The sequence below is a fragment of the Neodiprion fabricii genome, chromosome 6, assembly GCF_021155785.1.
Source record: "Neodiprion fabricii isolate iyNeoFabr1 chromosome 6, iyNeoFabr1.1, whole genome shotgun sequence".
Taxonomy (NCBI): Eukaryota; Metazoa; Arthropoda; class Insecta; order Hymenoptera; family Diprionidae; genus Neodiprion; species Neodiprion fabricii.
Window position 1 is genome coordinate 27,707,607 of NC_060244.1, and position 22,932 is coordinate 27,730,538.

The window sequence follows — 22,932 nt, forward strand, 5'->3', positions numbered from 1 at the left end:
TGAAGCCAAAATTCAAAATCGTTTATTTTCTGTTATCAAACGTATATTAGTGTCTTGTTACGATCATAGAATTTTTGTTGAACCAAATAATGATCGATAAAAAATTGTTAATAATTTGGGACAACTAATATTTAATTGTAATAACGAAAGATTTATTTCACCATATCCAAATATAAGTTTGTTGAAAATAAATAAACTCTTTTCTCCATGAAGATTCTATTTATATGTTCATGTTTTCCGCTTGAAGATCTTTTCACCTTATTAGGGAATCCAAGGAATATACGAGAATAGAACCAGACCGATCGTTCTGATAACGAGCCTGGCTAATAAACGCGAATCACAAGTGCGACCAGGCGAGGGGGCTCCGTTGATCGTGCCAACTGGATCAAAAAATACACGCTCCAAATGGCGATTCGATCGAGGGTCAGTCATGCATTCGAACAAATAAAATCGTGTCTCGTAGCCCGGGATAGGTGTTGTTAACCGGGAGTATATCGCGTCTGGAAGTGTACATTTTTCGTAATAAAAGCCCCTACGGACATCGGCCGAGACTGATGGAAAAATAAATATCTCAGAGAAACGTTCTACGTTAATTGCAACATGTGCGACACCCGAAGAATCGGTAAAATTCAATGAAAGAATCACCGTTCAGCAGCCACCAAGTGTTGCAAATAAATCGCTAGGTTCTTACCCAACTCTTCAATGACCAGAGTCTTATCTTGATACCGTATAAGCAAACTCCTGCGGTTTGACATAATTACGACAAGATGCCGACTGTTTTCATCGATACCTAAATTTTTCCTCAACGAGCTCAATACGTGGAATCAAATTTTTAGGGTTTTTTCGAAGCTTCATGCGACGTGGAAGTTCGATAACGGTTTTCCCAAAAGCCACAAGTAAGACTGGATCGAAGGAGTTTCTCAAATTGGGCCGCATTCGCATACCGAGAAAATGCATTCTGATCAGGTATCACTCCACCTTGTGCGAAGAGAGAACAAGAGGATGCAGGAGGCAGGCTTTTGCCGCACCGAGTTCTCCCTGCATGTCCAACGATTGCGGGGGATCATTTCCTTCCGGTGAATCATCCTACGATCTTAACCTCTTAAGGTTCGACCGCGTCACACGGTGTCCGATTACTGTCCCACGTGCGCACCTGCGCCTAGCACGATACGCATTCTTCGACCATCACACCATCACCGTCGTCCAGAAGTTCGCAGGCTCTTCCCGAGGGAGACGCTTATCTCTCCCCATGACGTCGGGGCAAGATGTTCGCGCTGCTCGGTACCTCTCCATTCACTTACGCGCACTGCCACCGACCCGAATGTCCCAAGGTTACCGGCTCAAGGTTATCCCTTCGGTTCTTCGTGTGCGTAACATCTGGGAATTTCCAACTGGTTTCCATGCAGGCTCGACTAGGTCATGCTTTTCGACAAGTATAATAATTATGCATTTGTTTGTTTCGCAGGAAATCTGACATGCAACTATCTTGTTTACTTGTCGGTTTGTTTCGTGTTTTTACGAGCAACGCGATGTTTTATGTCGACGGTATAAGATAGGAGAGTAGTTCGGCTGGGTAATCTATTCTCACCTAGTTCTCGCCTTTGAGGTAATAACGATTCGGCCGGCCAAGACGGATGACTTGGTTAATTTGCCGAAAGTTAGCTGCCTCGAGTAATTAGTCCGCCAAAATAGTTAACCGGTTGACCGGCCAATCCTAAAAATTCAGAAAATCAACAAGCACGCAAACTTTTCACCTTTCGAATTCGAACTTTCAACTGGAATAAGTTTCAATTATATCAATTTGGTTATATACCAATGCAAACTCAAAAGTATGATCAAGAGTATCGTTAGAGCATTACCGAGAAACGTGCGTTCAAAAAATTCGTAATAAGTAGGTGGAGGACAACGCTCACCTTTCGGACAGAAAGCTGAAGGTATGCCGGCAACTTCCTGAGGTCGCTCAGAGTCCCGCTACGACAATCAGCGTGGGGAATACGGATCTGTAAAATGTTCCATACCCGACGACAACGGTGAGTCGTTGAGTATATCTGCAGATACCGGTGCATGAACGCAGGTTCCGCGACGCCCACGAACGAGCGGTTTTAACTTGACTCTCCTGAATCGCCTGTATGCTCTTTAATTCAGGGATCATAAATATATATGTATTTTTACCCTTGCTTTCAAATTCTTGAGATTAATGGAGTCTGAGGCATTCGTTCCGTGGAATTGTCTCGAAGATGAGTTCCGATGATGTACTTTTTTAGACATTCGTGACCCGACGACAAGAGATCGAAAATAAAGATTGTTCCTCGTGGGAATTACAGGAAAAAATCACAGGAAAAACTTTGTGTGTGCATAAAACCGAGTGAATTGCCCGCTTGCACTCTCTTACGATCATGTAACTTCACCGCAGAGGATCAAGACCTGTTGATCCGGCTGAAGGCATGGAATTTCCGACAATTCTGCAATACCATTTTCGATCGTAGTGTCAAAGCGACAAGACTCCGGAATTGTATATTAATCACACGGCGTCATTGTAGCGGATATTGCCAGAAAATCATCTCGCGCGTATAACGAGTCTTGATTCCAAATCGTCGTTCCAAGTCGTCGCGTTATTAGATGCCGATTGTTTTGGTGGTTCGATCACCGGCTACGTATGCTACACGTACCTCTCTAGAGATCGGTGTCGATGAATTACGGAGAACTACATAGTGGATCGGTTTATTGCAGCGCAAAAAGATATATTATGCAGCGCGGATGTTGGGACATTCCTAAATACGTATCCTGTTTGACGTAACGCTTGTAATATGGAGCGCCTTATGCCCGAAGTACAAAGTACTCGAGGCATTTTATCGGTGCGGTATTACACTGTATAAACAGCGGATGTGTGGAGAAGAATCGGGGTAAAATGAAAATCGGATCATTCTTTGCGGTCGATCGTAAGACGTCTCTTTTGGTATTGCGCGTTCTCTTTGCATTCTCACTGTTCCACCTACTTCCGCCTGATGAGTGATTGAAACTTATCCTCGAAGTCTCAGAATTTATTGCTTCTTGGTTCTTCTTTGTTATTTATTTAATGAGCTCCGTCTCGCAATTGTAATCGTTGTGCACTGTTAGAAATGCGATGTTGAATATACCACCGAAAACATTAAAATAATATAGAAGTCCACACTATTTTGGTGTTGAATTTAAGACCACTTGGTGTCAAGAATCTAACGATTTACACCGATGACGTCTAATTTTGTACCAATCGGTGTGGACTTACTTCGTGAATTTTTTATCGGTGTGTATGTTTACGCATTCACGAATTGTTTGAAAATGATGTATCTTAACGGTGGTTTCTGTTTTCAGACCGCACTGACGACACTTCTTGACTGTGAATTTCCTCATCCGAATAAGGTAAGAAACATTTTCATTTTCAATGCTCTCGATTATATGGATCAAATTGCGAAAGAGCACCGAGCACGACTGTATTATTAATGTTGAATGAAAGGAAAATTAAAAGAAACAGATTACGGTACATGACGCAATCTTGACGATGTGCTTTAACAAATAGCACCGATGGGAACTGATCGTGAGCAGTAATTTCCTGCCAGAAATGTCAGCCTTCTCGGTATAACTCGATAATTTTCATTCAACTCGAATATGTTAATATTTCGCGTAGAGCGATGTACATATTTGCTTTAATAATCACTACATGTCCGGCGCTCGATTACATATTCGAAAAAAACGTTATGCGCGTGCTGTTTCGAATCAGGGATTCCGCTCACGCGTTCCGCTTGTGAGACTGAGGTGATTTCCATCCCCCCCGCATCGAGGGAGTCCCAATATAAACCGTGACATAGTGTATTTATTACCGAACACATTATTCCTCTTCATGCTGTAATATGACGAATGTTAAGATAATTTTACGTCTACGCGTAACCGAGATTGACGATTCACCGGGAGTTCAAAGTTCTCCCGGCTTCCGTCACAGGACTCGTTCAGGCCGTAGCCTCAATCCGGGCTCACTGGCCGTCATCGTACCACGTCACTATCCCGGATGATTTATTATCTTCGCATATCACGACACTCGAGGAGTCAATTGCCGCTCCAGATTCAAAAGCACAGGAAAAATTATCGCGTAATCAGTTATCGCCGATCGAGAAAAAGAAAAAAACTTTCCGGTATCCTGTGAGCAGGACTTATCGCGAGACGATTAATCCGGGCACACCTGAAGGCGGCGATCTCGAGAGATTGAAAAACGGAAGCGGTTCCGTGGCCCGGTTTGACCCCGTGCAATTAGCTCGCTACGACGTTTTCGGCGAGAGGGCGTTGTTCCTGGAATTGTATGGAGAAAAATAAGGATACCGTCCAGACGCGGCGATCATTCCCATTGCCCTTAGAAACCGCAACGGGTTAACGTTCACATCCTCTTCTCCGCAGCCTCGCTAAGCTCTGCCGATTCACCGATGCCGTCAACTTTTTGGCCCCGTCGACGGCGCCTCGTCGAAGAGTCGGCATCCCGCCCCCGGAAACTGGCGTCTGTCCGCGACTCCAGACGGTGACCGGAATTACTCACTTCTATCGCGAACCAGGAGAATTTGCATCATAGTCGCCTAGACTCGAGATCGCTTCTTCCATACTTGGCCTTTTAAACGGCAAGTCTGACGATTCAATTGACACGGAACGCCGGAAACGGTCGTTCGTCACTCGAATAAAACTAGCAGCGGAGAATAAAAAAGTCGTTACGAGATACGTGCGTTCAAGCGGATTCGCGTTCTAAGACGGCGCGAAAAGTCGCGTAGTCCATTCCGCGGTTCATCTTTGCCATTGTGAAATATCGGACGTTTCGCTGCTTCCCGATCGGTCATTGACGCGACGGTTGTTACCTCGATTAGGAAATTAAGAATTTCACACCAACGGTACGATGACAAACAAATTTTTAGATCGTTAAATATACGGGAAAACGATTGTTTCACCAGGCGGCAGAAGTTGGTCGTCGCGTGACGCATTGAATTCCTCAAAAAGTTTCGCTCGAAATGATCGAGAGGAGAAAAAAGGGAGCGAGACGCGTCAGCTCTGCAAAAATGCATTTTCTCATCCACTTCAGCGTGCACTAGACGAAGGTCGGAGTCAATTGATCGAAGTGATTCGTAAAAGCCCTGCGGTTTGCCACAGCGTGACCGGGTTACGCACACACATTCAACCTGCGGTGTGTGCGTTTCAACAAGTGGCGCCAAATAAAGGGTACGGTACGTACGTTTCTTGTCGGCAAAAAATTTTTCCCTACTGATTCACTTTGCCGCATGCCGTTAGAGATGTAAATACATACGTATAATGTACATACGGGCACCGTCTGGTCTTATTTTTAGCGCGTGATCCAGTGCTAAGGTATTGCAGGGAAAGTCTTGTCGCCGTTCAACGTATAAACCATGTTCCAAGATGGATATACCTACGTGAGCTAATTGCACCGAGGCAGATCCAACGTAGCGAAATTTTACCGTACAAATTGCACTGAAAGTGTACGTGCCAAGTAACACGACGATTTAGATGAAATTATTTTTTTTCTTCATCGTACAAAACGAAACCAGATGTAATGGATGCGATTAACCGAAAATTGACTCTGTATAACGCATTCGAGATAAGCTTTATATTCCAAACAAATAACAGATTCCACATATTTCTCAAACGTAGTTATGATGTTATTAACGCCCGTAGCTGTTTAAGAGTGACGGTATATTGTGTTTCTTAACTCTCTTAATTGCCATATGATTGCCTTGTAATTATATGCCGAAAAAAGTGAGAAAGAGAAGAAAAAAATTAAAAATGAAAAAGAACGAGAAAGGAAACGAGTGATAACGGTTCTTGTCATGTGACACCATCTGGATCTGAATTCGTTTCAATCATCGCGTGAAAACATTGTAAGAAAAAATCATCGCTTAATTAGTACAATTAAAAGTTGTACAAGCAAATGTATACAATGTGTTTGAAATCACTTCAACAGATTGTTTGTCATATTTTTTTTTTCGTAAGTTGACGAAAAAGTTCTTTTCTTAAGTTAAGCGTGCTGCGAACGAAATCTTTCTTTCATTCAGAAATCTCTTTGCTTTGAAACGTACTTAAATGTAAGCAGGAATTTTTCCGAAAACCTGAAATCAAAACAGCTGTGAACAGATATCATTGAAGGAGTTGTCGTAATTTTTTATCGGCCAATTTGCAACGGCTTTCTGGATACCAATAACATATTCAATGCCGTAATACAGAATCTTGCGGTCATTTAAATTGGAAACCTGTTACAATCCTTGTTTTCTTGAATTTTAGGTGACGATTAATGCAAAAACGTGTTCGAATCCGATAAGATTTATTTTCGTGATTTGCATAAATTGTATATTACATCAATAACGATTGGCGATTTCGTGCTTCTTTTTCTCTCTCTTCTTGTTCTTCGTCTTCTCCGATTGATTCACAAATTCATTTATTCGCAGAACTTAATTAATTTCCGTCAGCGATCAATAATTCTTTCGCTAAATGATCAAACAGGCGTGTAAAAGTTTTTTACAACTTTGCCACTGTCTGAAACCAGAAACCCTGGTTAGCAGCTGTTTTACTGCCAAGTTGTGGCTCAGATTTAACACAAAATTTGTACTCAACCAGGAACGACGATAAACTTCTGGTATTATGAATGAATTCGCACAAAACGTACCGTCGTTTCTTTTTAGTATTCACGATACTTCCGTCGACCAGCAGGTAAGTTCTTTGAAAGCAAAAAACAATTCCTTGGAAAAACATCGTTGGTTCTTGGGATACAGATAACTACTATGTTCGAAAACCATCGTACTCGGCCCATATTCAGAATCTAAGAAATACACAAGTCGAAGCGTCGAATGGCGGCGTTTAGGTTCTCGTTCGAAAATTCGCACGTAAATCTTCGTTCACACAAGCAGCCTACAGAGTCTAATCCCATTGTTTACCTGGTTCATCGGTTCAATCGTACACGCACGCAATCTAAACAAGACGAGAGTCGAGTGTGATCCAAAAGCTTGTAGAATGGTTGCTAGTAAATCACGCGACGACTCGTTACTTTCAGTCGGTTGATGACGGTGATCGAGTGAAATTCCGGATCAACGATTTTACAGATCGCAAAATTTCCGGGCCGTTTTGGCGTCGCGTTGTCCAGTTCTCGTATGAAATATATACAAGAGGCTCTCCGCAGGCCCTAGAAAAAAGTGAAAAGGCAGTCAGACAGCAGTTGTGATGATCGAAAAGTGAACAACGGAAACGCGAGAAACCGCGTCGAAATTGCGACCAAGTTCATTGACCGGTACTTGCTGTTAATTCGATGTAACATAATATTATAACGTTTGAAGTTCAGTGCGTTCGTTTACAGTCAGAGGTGAAAGTGAAGTGGAAGGTGAGTCGGTAAGTGATCATTGAAATGCCGCGATATGGTCAAACTCTGAACGAGACATGGCGTCTTTACTTTTATCCGTACTTCACCGCTCTCCAGCGGCACACAGGAACCATTATCGGAAGTGCGTCGCCACCAGTTAGTATATTTTGGTGAATTTCGATTACTCGGGACAGTTGGTATCGAGCTTGACGAAATGGGTGGATAATTCGGGCACGGTAACGTGGAAATAATTTGAAAACAACAAGTTGACAAGTTGGTTAGATTTCTAGATTGTTACAGCATCAAAGCTTTAAGATCTGACGATCTTTTGCCAAAATTTTGAACCTGAAAAATTTGACGTATTCCTCCCAAAACATGTGAGACTTTTTTCATGTTTATTTTTATTCGTAGATATCGCTAGATTTTTCGTTCGAGATTGAAAGATTTTTGAAAAATCGTTCCGTGATTAGTATTTTATTTCTTCCCGCAATAGATTTCTTTTCCGAGGCATTCCGGACTTGTGAGAATTGATATTGTACCGAGTTTTCGTCTTGGAAGTTTACGATCGTTTCGTGTTGATATGATCCAGCGTTTTCTTAATTTCTCTGTAATTATCATAAATTTTCAACGATCGATAAGCTGTAACAACTCAACACTCGAAATACTCGAGTCTAATTCATTAACGTGTCCGAATTACAAGTAAGCCTAAGAAGGAAGGTTGTTTTTCATGATGCGATTACAATTAGGTCTCGGAATCGGTATTTTTCCGATTTATTAAAATCGTAGGAGCGCTAAGCGAGCGAGTGAATGAACGAGATGTCGATGATTGCGATGAAACGCGGAGTGTGGAAAAAAAAAGACAATTGATGCATGATATTTATCGAGCTCGGTCATTCTCGTGAGAATCATTAACCGAATACTAGGGTAATTAGGCGGTCGGTGATAATTGTCTCACGCATACTACTCACGAGTCAAATTGGCTGGTCAGGTCTAAACGAGATACGATGTATAACCCTAAGCAAAATATTATGGTCACACGTGACTGGTTAAACGCTTACCTACAACCGCTGGAATTCATGTTTGATTGACTCGAGTTAAATGGTCGTTAAAATTTATTTGTTTGTATGACGAGTGTGCGGCGAAAATTATCCGCAGGTTACCTCGATTTTTCTCGAAAAATCAAAGCAATTATACAATTTAGCTTGTCAGACCGAGACACCGACGAGATAAGATCTTTGATCGACCGAGATCTCGCTCGATCGAAGCTGACAGGCCGATGGACACCGCCTGAGCTGCGTTTGTTTTTCAAACGGACGGTTATGACAGATTTTCAAATAAAGAGTGACAAAAATACTTTCGAGACACAAAAAAATCTCACTAAATTTTCACCGCGTGACATGTGATCGGGCCAAACTGTCAGCGAAATAATTTCGGAGTCCCAGAGTCCCGAGGGGAGAGAAACGCTCGTCGAATTTCCGTACAACCTTACCCCGACGAATTTCCACCGATCGGACATTGGACACAACAAATGAAAATTGACTTTCCCGCTAAATTTCCGGATCGTCGCCCTCTTCATGCTGATTCGCGGTAAGCACGATTAATCTTCCCAATTCCTATCCTTTGAAGCGGTCGAATATAAAACCTGCAGCAGCTGAATCGATCTTCAAAGTCGATCGTCTAATCTGCCTAATCGTAACCTTTGGGCTGTTGGACTGATTTTCGGGTATCACGAATTCGGAGTGGGATTATAATCGTTGTTAATCTGACGCTAAACTTAAAAAAATTCCATCGCATTCCATTGTACAATAACATTTTCAAAGCGCTGCGGTTAATGCGATTGAGTTGATTCCTGCAATCTGGAAAGAAAAACGGACTACGCTGGGATAGGGAGGAAAATTACCTGAGGTTTTCAGAGTGTTTGTAAGACGCTTTTATTACCTGGCCCATAATCCCACTCACCTCCTTTTTCTCGAACTGCGAATGCCTAAGGTTTTAACCCTTTGCGGATGCCAGCGACGGCCACTAGGCTAAAAATAATCGATGCAAGACTAATCGAATAATCGAGTCCAAGAAAATAATCGAACACGACTCGATTGAATCGGTAAAAATTAATCCTTTATCGCGCATTGTTTTGAAACGGAGAAAATGAAACGAAACTTTCGGAAATTTTAGTCCGTAGTAAGACTGACGGGAAAGTTTTTTCACAATGCATAGTTTCATTAAAAGTATTATTATATCAAGTAGGTACTTGATAAGTAAAAAAATGATGTCAATTGATACTTTAATCACATAAATTGATATCGTAGTACGTCATTCATTGGGGTAAATAACAAAATTCGATTGTGAGAAAAAATAATCGAATCGGTCGATTAATCGAGTTTGAATAATAAACGGTTATACTTTATTTATCGGAAGAAAATAATCGATTATTTTTGGTCATTCTTAACGGACGAAGCGGAGCATGGTACGTCTCGTAACTGTAAACAGAATCGGGCGACTATCTGCCGACATGTCTCCGCAAAGGGTTAAGCCTAACTCAGGTATAACGAAACCTGACTAGTGAACCTGACATAATCCGATTATCCTAAAGTTTAACTAATTGCAGAATGGATAGAGTGACCCGGTGGTTACTCGATGTAGTGATAAGTTTTAAAATTTACGACAGCTTGAACGCTCTAGAGCCCAACTGTCTGATCCTTGTGCAGGTTGGAAACGCTAAATCATACTAACATTCATTACCTGGACTATCTTTGTCTCCGCGTTATTCGTCGTGACTCGACGCGATGGCTTTATTGCAAAATCGGTTCACGAGAGAGAAGAAATATGAACGAACTGCAGAAGGCTGCTGACACATCGAATCAGAATGCCCATTTCGGTTTGAAGAGCGTAAATTCTGCCGCGACGGAAGCCTAAAACGCACAAGCCAGCCTCAATTGCTGCAGAAGTTCGAAGAGTCGCGCAGGTATCGCGTAAATACATAGATACAAACGCATATCCTGGTATGCGAGATGATCGGCCCGCAGGCCGACGCATCGTGAAAAATGCCAGGGTAAACAATTCACCGGAGTACAATGGTCACTGTAACAGAGTCCATTATTTTGCCTCGCAGAATTCTTTCTGCGTTGTTCCGATCGTCGTTAGTGAATCGATTCCGTTTCTCTTCGAGTCGAGGCTTTCCCCTCGAAAACGATTTTCCCGAATTCTTCGCCGCCTGGTAGGTAAGCTGAAAAATGGTCCCTCAGCGGAGGCGAGAAAAATACCACTCCAACGGCGTAATTGGCGCGTGGGATAGTTTTCTCACCCTAGGATAGCCGCCGGGCGGCAGCCGATAGTTTGTACAAGAATTAGGAGAGTCCTTAGGGCCGCGGGGGGGCGCTTCGGGATAAAGGAAGAGGCGGACAGGGTGGTCCCGCGGCCGAAACGTCGGCATAAAGAAGCCCGGCCGCGTGCCGTCTCGGGACTGCGGAATGTCGCCGATGTCTCTATCCGTTTCTTGCCCTCCTCCCATTCCGCAACAGCGGGATCCTCGGACCTCACGCATCAACGATTGCACCACTCTCGAAAACGATCGGCGCATGAGATTTCTCCTCGAAGTCATTTTTTGCGCCGAACTTTGCCTCCGGAATATCGTTGCTCTCGTATCCCCGTCGACGAGTAAGCGACCGCCAAGGTCACCAAGGTGGATAATGCAGCGACGGACACCTTGCTGACGCATGATTACCGCACCTGATCATGGAATTCCCAATGGTCCCGTGTTCCTTGGCACATTCCCCCATTGGTTTCGTCTTGTCAAAAATTTCATCAATTCGTCAGTGTGCCTCGCCTCCCACGCGCAGTTCCTGGTTCTCTATCGGTCTGCATACAGATCAACCGAGAGCGTAACTCGGAACTACGTTAAGTGATGAGCAACCTTAACCAGAAAATGTGTATTGTCATCTACCGAGACAATAGGTACAAATGTTGCCACGTTACGCGAATGTCGCGGCGTCGGTGGAATCGGTTTATGTTAATTAGTGACTCAATTCGACACATTTGCATATATGCCGAGTGTGTGTTGTTAGCTTGAAAATTTGTAACATTTCCCTGGAATCGTTCCTATCACGTTTCACTAATTTCATTCCTGTTAGATCCGATGGGCGTCGCCCATGACAAATTGTCCGAACTTGATGTAAAAAAAAAAAAGAAAACCAACAACAACAACAATAAAAAACCAAAAAACCAAAAAACATATTTTTCAACTTTTAACTTTTATTACTTCGACAATTTTTTATAGGAATTCCCCGGGAGGAAAAATAATTCTAGCGGAAATGTGATCGACGTCGGTTTGCCTTCGGGATAAAACACAAGCTCGACAATTGTTGCGATTTTGATCTAGAAGTGTAATAACTACGTGTCATGTATTTACTCAATAACTGCAGGAAAGTGATTTGTATTCAGTGCTCGCAACAGGTCTTTCCGACATCTTAAATAGGGGATTCATACGTGTTAATTGGAACTGGTGTCGTCTACCCACGTATCTGCAAATACGTATAAAGCCTCCTGGAAAAGGCAAAAAGGTTTTACCCAAGTTGGTACCGAGTCTTCGAAGCCGCGTCACAATTGCTCAAAGACAGAAAGAAGGAGAGAGAAAAAAAACGAACGAAATTAGCCGTCGTAATTGTTTCGCGCAAGGTATTAAACGCGCATGATACAATTTGCTGAGTGCAACTTGACACCTCGGTATATGCACACACGTGTACAACAATGTCAGCGTATCTCGCTGCAAAAATTGCTATTCGTTTCCGTCCTACATGTAACATGTTTTATCCCGTTTCACGATAACGTGGAATCGTTGTACAGTGGCCGTAACGATCAGGCTTCAAACAAGCGTCGGATATTTTTCATCGTGAAATCGGGAGGAGGATTGGAAAAAAAGTAAATTAATAAAAAATTGCGTAACCAAAACAGAAGGCGGTAATCGACACGGTCTGCAATTACACTGAAGCATCAACGTCACGCGATTAAACCACCGTGCTTTCGTCACTGATCACTGTTATCTTACTAACTGGATCCGCTGTTCTCAGCTGTTCGAACGATATCGCGTGTTGTAATACCTGATTAATTTCACACCCTCGTATGGTTTTCAAGAGACCTGTGGTGAAAAATATGTAGATGCGAATATGTCCAGAAAAAATATGTCGAGATACAATATTCGTACCGAAGGTATTGGCTCTATTTCTACACCTTTGACCTTGAATAAATCTTCTCATTGTACCGGGTGGTTCCCCTAGATATTTGATTGACAGTTTCCTCGTGGATCCCTGTCACAATGCGTAATTTATACTATTCACTAGTTATTTGTCCGACTTGGATACCGAGCGTTAATTTGAAGATCGTGCAGTAAGAGCTCGTGAATTTGCGCAGCTTGCAGTAACGCACGGTGCTTTTTTCCACCCTGAATCGACCTTCATCTCGGGCTTCGTGTAGAGTCATTGCCACAAAGTCGGTGCAAACGTCGATCCGTTGCATCGTTGACCTTTTAAGTGATGCCGGGAAGTTTAACGTTACGTACTCATAGACCACATTTGTCTTTCCGTCACAAGGCTGCGTCGTATCGTATTTCGACAACAGTTTTGCTTACACGACGCGTGCAGCGTCGATCTATTCAATTTTCTCAGCTGCTTACCGCACAGGGGCTGCAAGTCTTGGCAGGTTTGAAGTTGAAAATTCGGAGGGGCTTTTACAACAGTTCACCCCCCCCTCGTTTCGCAGTTTTAACGTGTCACTGGAGGCATTAAAAAAATTTTCAAACGTCCGTCAAGTCTCGAGGATAACGGAAAACGACGGAAGAACTCTGATTTTTCCAAACGGTCAAAGGCTCCATGGAGAATTGAAGAAGTTTATTGAAAATTACCACCGGCAGCAATTGAATTCTCTACGAGAGTTCTGAATTGACTCTATAATTGCACATTGTTGTTGTCAGAGAGGCAGTAGGACTTTTTAAGGGGGTGTTATTTTATTGTTGCTATTTCGTAGAATCTACGCGATTTCTTTGTTTTTGCGTCAAAAGAAGACTTAGAAAAAAAAAATAATAATTAATTCTAGGGTTGTTGTTCAGAATTGTGTATAGAATATAGCTGTTCAACCCCTTCTCAAATTTGAGATACGTGAAAATAGATATGGGTACAGAAATAGGTTAGGACATCCTCTTAACTTGAGACTCGGGACATTTCATATTTATGGCTGTGTAATTATGTCTGGTCGAAAATCCGGGTAGAACACGGAAATGGCCGGATTATCCCTTTTCGAAAGGGAACAAAAGGTTGTACGGACAGTTATCCCTGTATACTACATGCAAAAGTCGGCACAATCTGCGAAGTACGCTTTCGCCACGACAAAGAATATTTCGGGGTTTATTCTAGAATCTACTTCTTGACTGATGTTATTTTGATTAAATATTTATGTCGGTGCCCAGGCCACACAATACTAATGATTTGTACAGTTCTGCGAAGTCGCAGCGAAAAATCTACCTGATCGTGAAATTAGAACATTCTGAAGTTTTATTGTAGGCCAACACATAATTGGCAACTCTAGTGTGTTCCGATGTCCCGCAGTTTTATATGCCTGCAATCAACTGGAACAAAGATGGAAAAATTTTATTACACCGGAAAATGGATTCAAAATTAAATAATGTCCGTATCAGTCGATGTCCCGATCATTGCTAGCGTAAGTTCCAGCGCGATGTTGGTACAACGAATGAAGGAAGGAAGAAAGTGATGAAAAGTCGAGGAAAAATATTCCGCAGGTCACGCAACTGCGGTCAGCCGTTTGCTTTCTGCGGTACTTAGAGCCGTCAAGAAAACTGAATGATTAATCTAGCCGCTTGTGCGTGATGAAGATTAGTCTCTGGTTTATTGGTGTCGTTGCAATGTAAACTGTTATGCAAGTGAGAGGACTGGGCATAACCGTTACCGGAACAGGGACCAACGTCATTGACGTCATGACCCCCGCCTCGCGTCTCCATGGGACTGATGCTGCGGGGCCCCGACGAAAAAAGCGTGCCAAGGACCGGAAGCTCGGTCGACTCTCTTTTCGCCCTACCGGAGGTACGCTGTGACGTGAACGAGGCGTGATCGGACCTGAATCCGGAAGAAACTACGTGAAAGTTTCACGCAACATCTTCGATTCGTCCATGCACTCAACTCGTTGTCAGATTATTATACACAGGCAGAAGATGTTGGCGAACGCTTCAAGGTCACGGTCAATAAGTTACTTAAAAACGACGGTGAACCTGTTCGCCTTTTTTCAACAAGTTTTGCTAATGGGTTTTGTGGACGAATACATTAAAGCAAGGATAAGCGAACGAACGGCACGAGACGTTCAACCAAATTGATTGTGCATACTCAAAGTGCGAAAGATGGTGGACGCTTTTGAACTTGACGAAGAGGATTTACCCGATAGGGAAACGATTGTGGAAAATGACGTTTCCTCGTATAAAAAATCGTCGATTGTTTAATTCCTGAAGGATTCGTAACGGAATTTTCTCATTCAGGAAAACAATAGCTCGTGCTGCGATTTACCGCATCCATGAAAGATTACACGTACACCTAAAGCCACATGATAATTGATCCCGTCCGTCAATTCATCATTTTAATCGCACATGTGTAAATACGAGCGAGGAAGAGTGTGCGAGGATATTAAGCCAGCTGCGGTCTTCGGGACGCAGTTATCCAGGAAGCGGAGTTCTCGTTCCCAGAATCTTATCGTTTGTGCGTCACAGCGGCTGGTGTTGGTTCCTGCGAATTGCGAAGTAGGAGTACTTGATTCATGAATAGAGCGTGTTCTCCGGATATCCGAGAACGCGGTTGGCAACCGAGGGAAAGAGAGAACTCTCCGTTTCGATCGAACCAGGGTATCCCGCGATCCGGGAAAGCGTTCAAATCGCCAGATTCGTCTCTTTCTACACCGGACCAAAATCTCCGCGGTTCCGGCCAGGGTCCTCGACCGTCTGGCGAGGCGCTGCTCCCCGATTCTTCGACTCAGTGAAAGGAAACGTCATCGACACCGGATCGTTGCGGCGGAGGGGGAAGGAGGGAGGGTGGGGGTGGGTGATGGATAGAAGTGGCGGGGCAGGATCGCCGCGAGAGGGGAAACTGGTCCAGTCAAAAAAAGGTTCAAATTTTTGGGCGTGGAAAAGCTTTCAACGTTTCTCCGTTCCGCTCAAGGTCGACCCATATTCACCTACGAAGAGGTGTGACCAACCACCGCTGTTGCTTCCTTCGGTTGTTCTCGCCTAAGTTTGCGAAAATCGGTTATCTCCTCCCCTACCGTCCCTCCACCGTTTCGCGGTGGAAAAGCCTGGGCGAAAGAAATGCACCTGCAGCGGTAGTTGGTTGTCTCTCGTTCTATGGTCAGAGGGGAGGAAACCTCCGGAGGTAAAGAGGAACACGCAGGGGGTCGGGGAGGTGGGATAGGAAGATGAGTATAAGGGGGAGGGGGGAAGACGACTGGGTGGGGGAAGCCGTGGGCACCGGTGCGAGGAGCGACTTATGAATGAGCAAGAGTGATGAAGAAGAAACCAAGTATCGAACCTATTGGATCTGGACGGCGGAGAGGGGGGCCTGGTTACAGGACTTGGGACCGTCGGCCGGCGTCAGGGCGGTGGGGGGGGTGGTGAAGTTGACGAGGATAGGAGGGGGAGGGGGTAGGTCAGACTCTGCTGGCCACGTGCTTCACCGGGTTTAGAATCGTATATAGGCTCGGACCGATCACTCGACCAAGACCATAATACGCACTGCACTGGTGTTGAAGCAACGCGTTTACGGGACATTATTACACTCGAACATAGTGATAAACTTTGTAGAGTTACGAACCGCGCCGGTTTGTCGATTCTAGATACAAACATACGTACATAAATTTTGATTTTTTCTTCAACTCTGGTGGTGGAAAAAAGTTTTCACACTCGTTCGTGCAAGCGTGTGTGTATGTTCGTTGAAAAACCGCGATCGGAAATTCTTCCAGTGTTGTGGGGAAATTGGAAAGAATCTACGTATTTTTTAACGGAACAACGTATCGTGCAATTATTTCTGGAAGCAACGAGTCCGCGGACCAAGCCCTGACTCCGATTCTCTCAATCCCTCCGCACACACGCAAAGCGCGGAGTTGCACGGTGCCTCCTCACCTGACGCGTTCGTGTCTTTGCTCCCGCTCCTGCCAACGACGCCGCCTCCACCGACGCCGACGTCGTTCCTTCTGCTCTGCCGGCCGTACCGCCGCTCTCGCCGCCTCCTTGGATATGTAGTAGAGGTGATACTCAGTCACTTAGTCAAGTCAGTCGGACTCCTGTCACTCGCCGCGAAGCTGTCGTCGGAAAACAACCACTACTACCACTACCGACACCACCCCTTATAAAAATCAGTGCTCCGAGTGTGTCGGGACCAGTGTCAATCGAATAGTGTATCAGTGCTGATCGTTTCTTTCGCACTGGACAGCCACTGTTGGACTTGTGATAAACAGTTTTTCTTCGTTTACGAACAATATACCTTGTATAGTATCTCGCGCTAATCGATTTACCAGTTTTCACATATTACACGCAAGATATTATATACGATATACATATATATATATATATGTACATATGTGTGTATATATATAACTGTAGTCAGCGATTAAACTATAAATATTTATATACATATATTTATATGTCAGTGCCATTGTAAAGTGCCATGATATAACTATGGCTGGAAATAAGGCTTATATTTTGGATTACTCTTCGGACTTTAACACCCCAACGCTTAATAGCGATCTCACCATGGATGTGATACTGACCCGCGATCAGAGGACCACTTCGCACAGAGTTATCGATAGCTGCGCTAAAATTTCGAGTGCCATTCGCGCAAGGACAGCCGAAAGCTCTAGTATTACCTCGTCCTTTTCTTCGCACGTGAAAACTAGTTCCAAAAGGAGGATGCGAGTATACGCAGGGCACCCAAGATTAATCGTCAAATGGCTGAGTAAGTTGCTACACGCTTATACCCTGTCTATCGTACTTTCAAGGATCGCTCGATCCTCGGATCGTATCACTGCCGCTCACAATTACTCCCACCTTGTCACGATGCGTTCGTCATTATCGATGACTTGAAGGTATCGCATTTGTCACACACGGAACTGTTTTTGAAACGTGTAAAAGACCTGCATTACTCCTCGACTCGCGGATAAGTTACATTTATAAATGCATTAGAATGCAGTTAACGCGTATCTTACCTATACATGCGTATAACCCACTTCTCGAGTGAAATTTTTCTACCCAATCTTCATTTTGTGCTGTTAATTTTTTTTTTTTCGAAATATAACGTATGTATTGGAAGATTTTTCACCACACCCTTAATCAGTTCAAATAGCTTTCACAGCACTTAATTAACTTTCGTTATTATTTTCCAAAAAATTCAGTACTTCAAACCGCAGATTATGCTTTCAGCCTTCATTGGCGCCCGACATTGTAAACCCTGCAACTGTGACAGTGACCGACAAGCGATTATAGATACTATTGTGAAAATATTTCGAGTCAGGTGATTCGGCATTCTGCAGTCGGTTGTGTTATTAGGGTCTAATTGTTAGACCGCAGTGTTATTACACCGAAATCTATAAGTTCCATAATCCGGATGTCGACCGGGCTAAGCAGGGATAGTTGAGCGACCAATTATGTCGTGTAAAATAAAGGCTCAGCGAGAACAAATTGCGAATTAGTGCATAGCAGCGCCGACTTCGACAGCTCGTTACACACAACGAGGGCTGCATAATGGACGTGGGTGATTTGAATGTTTTTACGATACGCATTCCACAAGTGTATATAATTTTAACCCACCCCATTCCGCGTTAAGATCACTGGCGCGTTTGTTTCCTTCGTACAGAGATTAACGATCGCGTCCCGAGGACGGGGTTGGATTAAAATTGCAAGTAAAACGATGAAAAAGTGAAAAATACGTCCTTTTTTATTTTAAACATTTTTTTTTTCGCTTTGCGAATCCTTGATCTCGGTCTTCAACAGCCAAAAGTTCTAATATTCATTCTCACAAGGTAACGAAGTCGAAAAATCAAAATTTTTCGAAATACCTCGTATCCCCGATACTTTTACAGAAATGAGAGGACAAAGCTGAATCGCATATTTCTATTACCAAAAAGTTTAACGCGTCTGACTGCCGATTCAGGCTGCTAGCTACAGCCTTGTGAAAAAATGAGCACTTAGGACCGTCAGATTTCCAACCGTCATACCGCGGCTAGGAATCGATCAGAATTTGAACAATTGGCGCTCGGTTTTTCCAGAGCTGAATAGCGAGTATCGACGGCTAGTCGAATTCGATCCGGCATTCAAATTGAAAGTTTGTAATTCCGTTCGGCGTTCGATCGAACGAGACAGGTTTCACGCACGACTGACACGCGATCGCCGCACGCACTTTGAGAGCCTCGGGTGTCAAACACTTGTTCATTTACACAGCGGCATATCACGTGTTATGCGGGAATTCGGAAAACCCGCATTTTCGAGCCAACGAACGCTGTTCCTTCGTGCGCAATGGCCAGACGACTCGCTGAAAAGTCTGCACTGCTCGCACAAACTTCGCGCACCCCAACGCATTACCCAACTACCTGTGGCTCAACCAGCTCTTGGCCGTCCCTCTACAAGTGGTTCATTCGGCTCACCCGAACTCCCCGTGGATACGTAATTTACGCACCGTGGTAATTCAACAGGCGTTTTGAATTCATTATTTATTTATTCTACGTATTTATATTTCTTATACCCGTTATTCGCTTCCTGATTGTCTCATTGTCGTCGGTATAATTATCGTTAATCGTAACACGTTACCATTTTCCTTTTCTTTCTGAAATCGGATTTTCTCGAGTTATTATTACGCACATGTTGCAAACAACGTGTATCATCGTCATAGTCGGTTATAAATATCGTTCGAAAAATACATAAAGGTAGGGGAAACGAATTGGAATTGCATGTATGTGTACACGCACAAACGAGCACACGTTAGTCTGGGGAGGGGAGGAGGGGGGGGGTGGGGGGAAGCAAAGGCGCGCAAGTACACAGAGCGTAATAAATCGACGAATGTCTGTTGCGTACGCGACCTACCGCACCGCGGGCACCTATGCCGGGCCCCTCCGGGGGGCCTAATGGGGCATAATTGTCGCGAGCAATGCGAGGACAGCGGACCATTACCGCATTTTTGCAACAGCATGATCCTGAGGGCGGGGAACCGCGAGCGTAAGAAACGCGGAGGCGAGCCGCGTTCCCTGCGACTTGCGGATGGGTATAGATACGGAGCGTGATGTGTGTTTTTCCGCGATGCTTCAGGTTCTCAGGAATTTCAGTGGAACGCCGAGCTGAACAGCGGCTAAGATCACGCTCGGCGATCTTAACTCTTGCGTTGAGGTAGGACCGAGAAAATGCGACCGCAGCCTCCGATCTCCGCGACCAAGGCCCAATGTGTCGGTCCCCTGCACACGTTGACCTTTGGCGAACCCCTTTTCGACTTATTCCGCAAAACAGAAAGAGAGAAACAGAGGGATGGGGGGTACGAACGAGAAGCACAAACGAGGATAAGGACGGAACAAAAATTGGCCGAGAGATACGCGGTCCCTGCCCGCTCTAATGCGAAACGCGGTTTAATTCTCCAGCGCGGTGTGTCGCCGGGGCCTGACTGGGGCCAGACCCCTTATTAACGGTCGTAACGGAGGAAATAACGAGTGATCCTTTCGGGCGGTTGGGGGCTGGGGGACGAATTCGGAGGGGAACTCGATCTCTGAATGGCCGTTTGATCACAGGACGCGGTTCGCGGCACAGTTGATGAAAATTTCGCCACGCGTGCAGGAAGATTAAGAGAGCCGGAAGCTGGATATGCTCGCAATTAGGGAGGGAGGGGGGGGGGGATGAATTTATAATCGGTCCCGATCAACTTACGCGAGGAACTTCAAGAGAGGGCATTGCACCTGCGGCGCGTGGAATCGATCGAATTTTGAATTTCCCTGATCGATAATGCAAAGCCACCGTTATTATGCCAACACTCGATGGTCGAGATCCTCGTATTAATCTCTCTTTTTTTCTTCCTTACTCTTTTTCAGGGCTAAGTAGCCTCTTGGTGACGTTACTTGTCGCGTCGATACACGGTGCTCCGACGATGACGACGGACAGACGCATCCTCCAGGGAAAATGGGTCAACCCCTGTGGACTCGCACTCACCGACGGTGACCCCGACGGTGACGTCCCCCAGCTCAACGACGCTCAGCTGTTATCACAGGTCGTCATTCAGGCAAAGACGGCCCTGATGCACGCCGAGATATTCAGAGACGATTTTGTGAGTACATTCAGCGTAGTAAATCGAAAAAATTAATTTTACGAAAAAGTCAAAATAGAATCAAACTCGGTATATTGATATCGTCGCTCGTGTTCCCGGCTTTCTTCTGTTCCCTCTTTTTTTTTTCTTTTTTTTCATCCATTTACCAGCGTCTTTTATACTAATGTAACAAAGTAGATTCGTGCTCGCGAAATTTCTGCTCGACTTGTACGCTCATCGAGGACTCGAGCAGCCGTCGACGAGGCGAGGCTCAAAGAAATCACCGATGACGATGAGACTGAGAACGCGATCGGCTTCCGTTCTCGCCTTTCGGCAGTTCTGTACAACTATCAGAGATACCTACGTAGGTAATCGTCGATTTCTCCCGTCTCGATCTAACAGCTTCGCGCGGTCGTTTCACGTCACTCGGTGCCTACAATTAAATAGAATCCGCTTTGGCCCGATTAAATAACGGCATTCGATGATTGCCCATACCGTGACAGCGTACAGGCCATGCGTCGTTGTGACACGTGTGTACTGAGGTATTACATCGTCGAGGTGAGCTGTCTGCTACGGGAAAACCCAACGATCAACGCCGTTGGCGCAAGCGAGCGGGTAAAAATAGAAAACGTAGCAAAGTACCGGGAATAAAAGACGTAATAAAATTATTCACTCGGGATCCGATCGCTCGGCTACTCAATGTTATCACGCGTGGGTGTATTGTACCTTTTACATCCAGCTGTCACAGCTTTTCGTTATTGACAGATTATTACAGTTCAATCGTTGTACGCGTATACAGTCGCTAATTTCATAATGTGACTCAGCCCGAATGCAAGACACACAAGCCGGCACGCAAACTCCATTGAGTCATCGAAGTTTGCGTTGCTTCCGAACGGGATCGAACGCCTTAAACGAATACGATAGGTACAAGATATTTCCAACGGCGCGCCGGTCGAACCGACGATGGATTTTCACCTGCGAAGCTAAAACTCAATCTCAAGAAGGTCGCGTAATAATTCGACCTCGATAGTATTTTTTCGAGCTAAAATTTACCACGGGCGCCGAAGTCGAAAGCGAAACCTCTCGCGGGTGATTTAATATCGGTACACCCTTCGACCTATCGAGCATCGTCTCGCGAGGGTAAATCGACGGTCGATGCGTGGAGAAAACAAGAGGCTCTCCAATTAAAAGGATCGTCATCTCGAAGGGCGACCGGGTGGCGGAGTCGAGTAAGATCGGGGCCGGGAAGGGCCGGCGGAAGGCGGTTATAGCTGCACTTCCGGTCGGACAACCGACGCGGTGGCCCGTGTGGCGATCGCAGCGCTTTAACGAGCAATAATCTTTGAAACCGTTAACGAATGGTGAATTTCGAAGGAGGAGGTTGCCGGGCCTCGTATATATACGTACAGCAGGTTATACGAGAAGGAAAATAGTCGGATCGATCCGTCGATCGAGCGGACGGAACGCGGAGCCGAGTTTCGCGAAGGCGATGACGTAACGCCGAGACTAGACGGCATGTCGCCCAACGGATGGACGGATGGGTGGATATAGGTGGTTGCATCCCGCGATATGACCCAGCCGCACCTGCGGCTTCTTGGGTGTCGCGATCCTCGTCACCGGGGTGTAGATAAAGCGGAGCTTTCGCGATCCCGAGATACAATATCGGGTTATCCGCTGACTTCGAAAACATCGGAGGGGGCCCTCGCCTCTCACGTGTCGAGTCCGGGTGACGTAACCCGGATGCTGCAGGGCCTGTCCGGCACAGGTGTCCACCTCGACACGACGAGCCGCACCGCGATCCGACACCTCACGTTGAACCTGGGAACGAACGCGTGGTTTGAATTCAATCGACCGGTGCGCTCGAATCGGGCCAAACCGTCGTCGAGGCGCCCCGGAGCCGCGGATGTGATGTATGGGTCCCCCGGCACTCACGGGAATCGTAAAATATCGGAAGTGGTGAATTCCAATAAATCAGAATCGGAAGCTGCCCCTCCTTGCGCGGGTCGAAGGAGCCGGCGCACCGGCGATCGGACTTGCATACTAACTCGCGGACCGGATACACCGCAGTCTCGTACCAACGCATCGTCGATATTCCTCGGTTCCGTCGCCTGTTCCAGAGGTACCGGTAAACCTGTTACTTTCGCGCCGGGAGGAGAAATCGGCGAACTCCGCGAATGATTTTTTTCATTCATTTATCTATTTTTTTATTTTTATTTCATCTTCCATTTCGTTCGTCCCTCGTTTTAT

At 45.1% G+C, this 22,932-nt stretch overlaps 1 protein-coding gene across 7 annotated transcripts in view; it reads left to right on the forward strand.

Moving 5' to 3' along the window:
• LOC124184694 overlaps positions 1–22,932 on the forward strand; it is a 41,609-nt gene that overhangs the window by 13,146 nt on the left and 5,531 nt on the right. The window contains exons 1-3 of one of the 7 annotated variants that reach the window (XM_046574693.1): positions 7,423–7,528; positions 8,119–8,959; positions 20,474–20,706. In XM_046574693.1, the coding sequence (XP_046430649.1) occupies positions 8,947–8,959; positions 20,474–20,706 (246 nt within the window). In that variant the 5' untranslated portion in view covers positions 7,423–7,528; positions 8,119–8,946. Of the gene's footprint in view, positions 1–3,351; positions 3,400–7,027; positions 7,529–7,587; positions 7,609–8,118; positions 8,960–17,310; positions 17,365–20,473; positions 20,707–22,932 lie in introns of those variants that run through there. The other 6 variants (XM_046574694.1, XM_046574695.1, XM_046574696.1 and 3 more) reach the window with 6 other exon arrangements.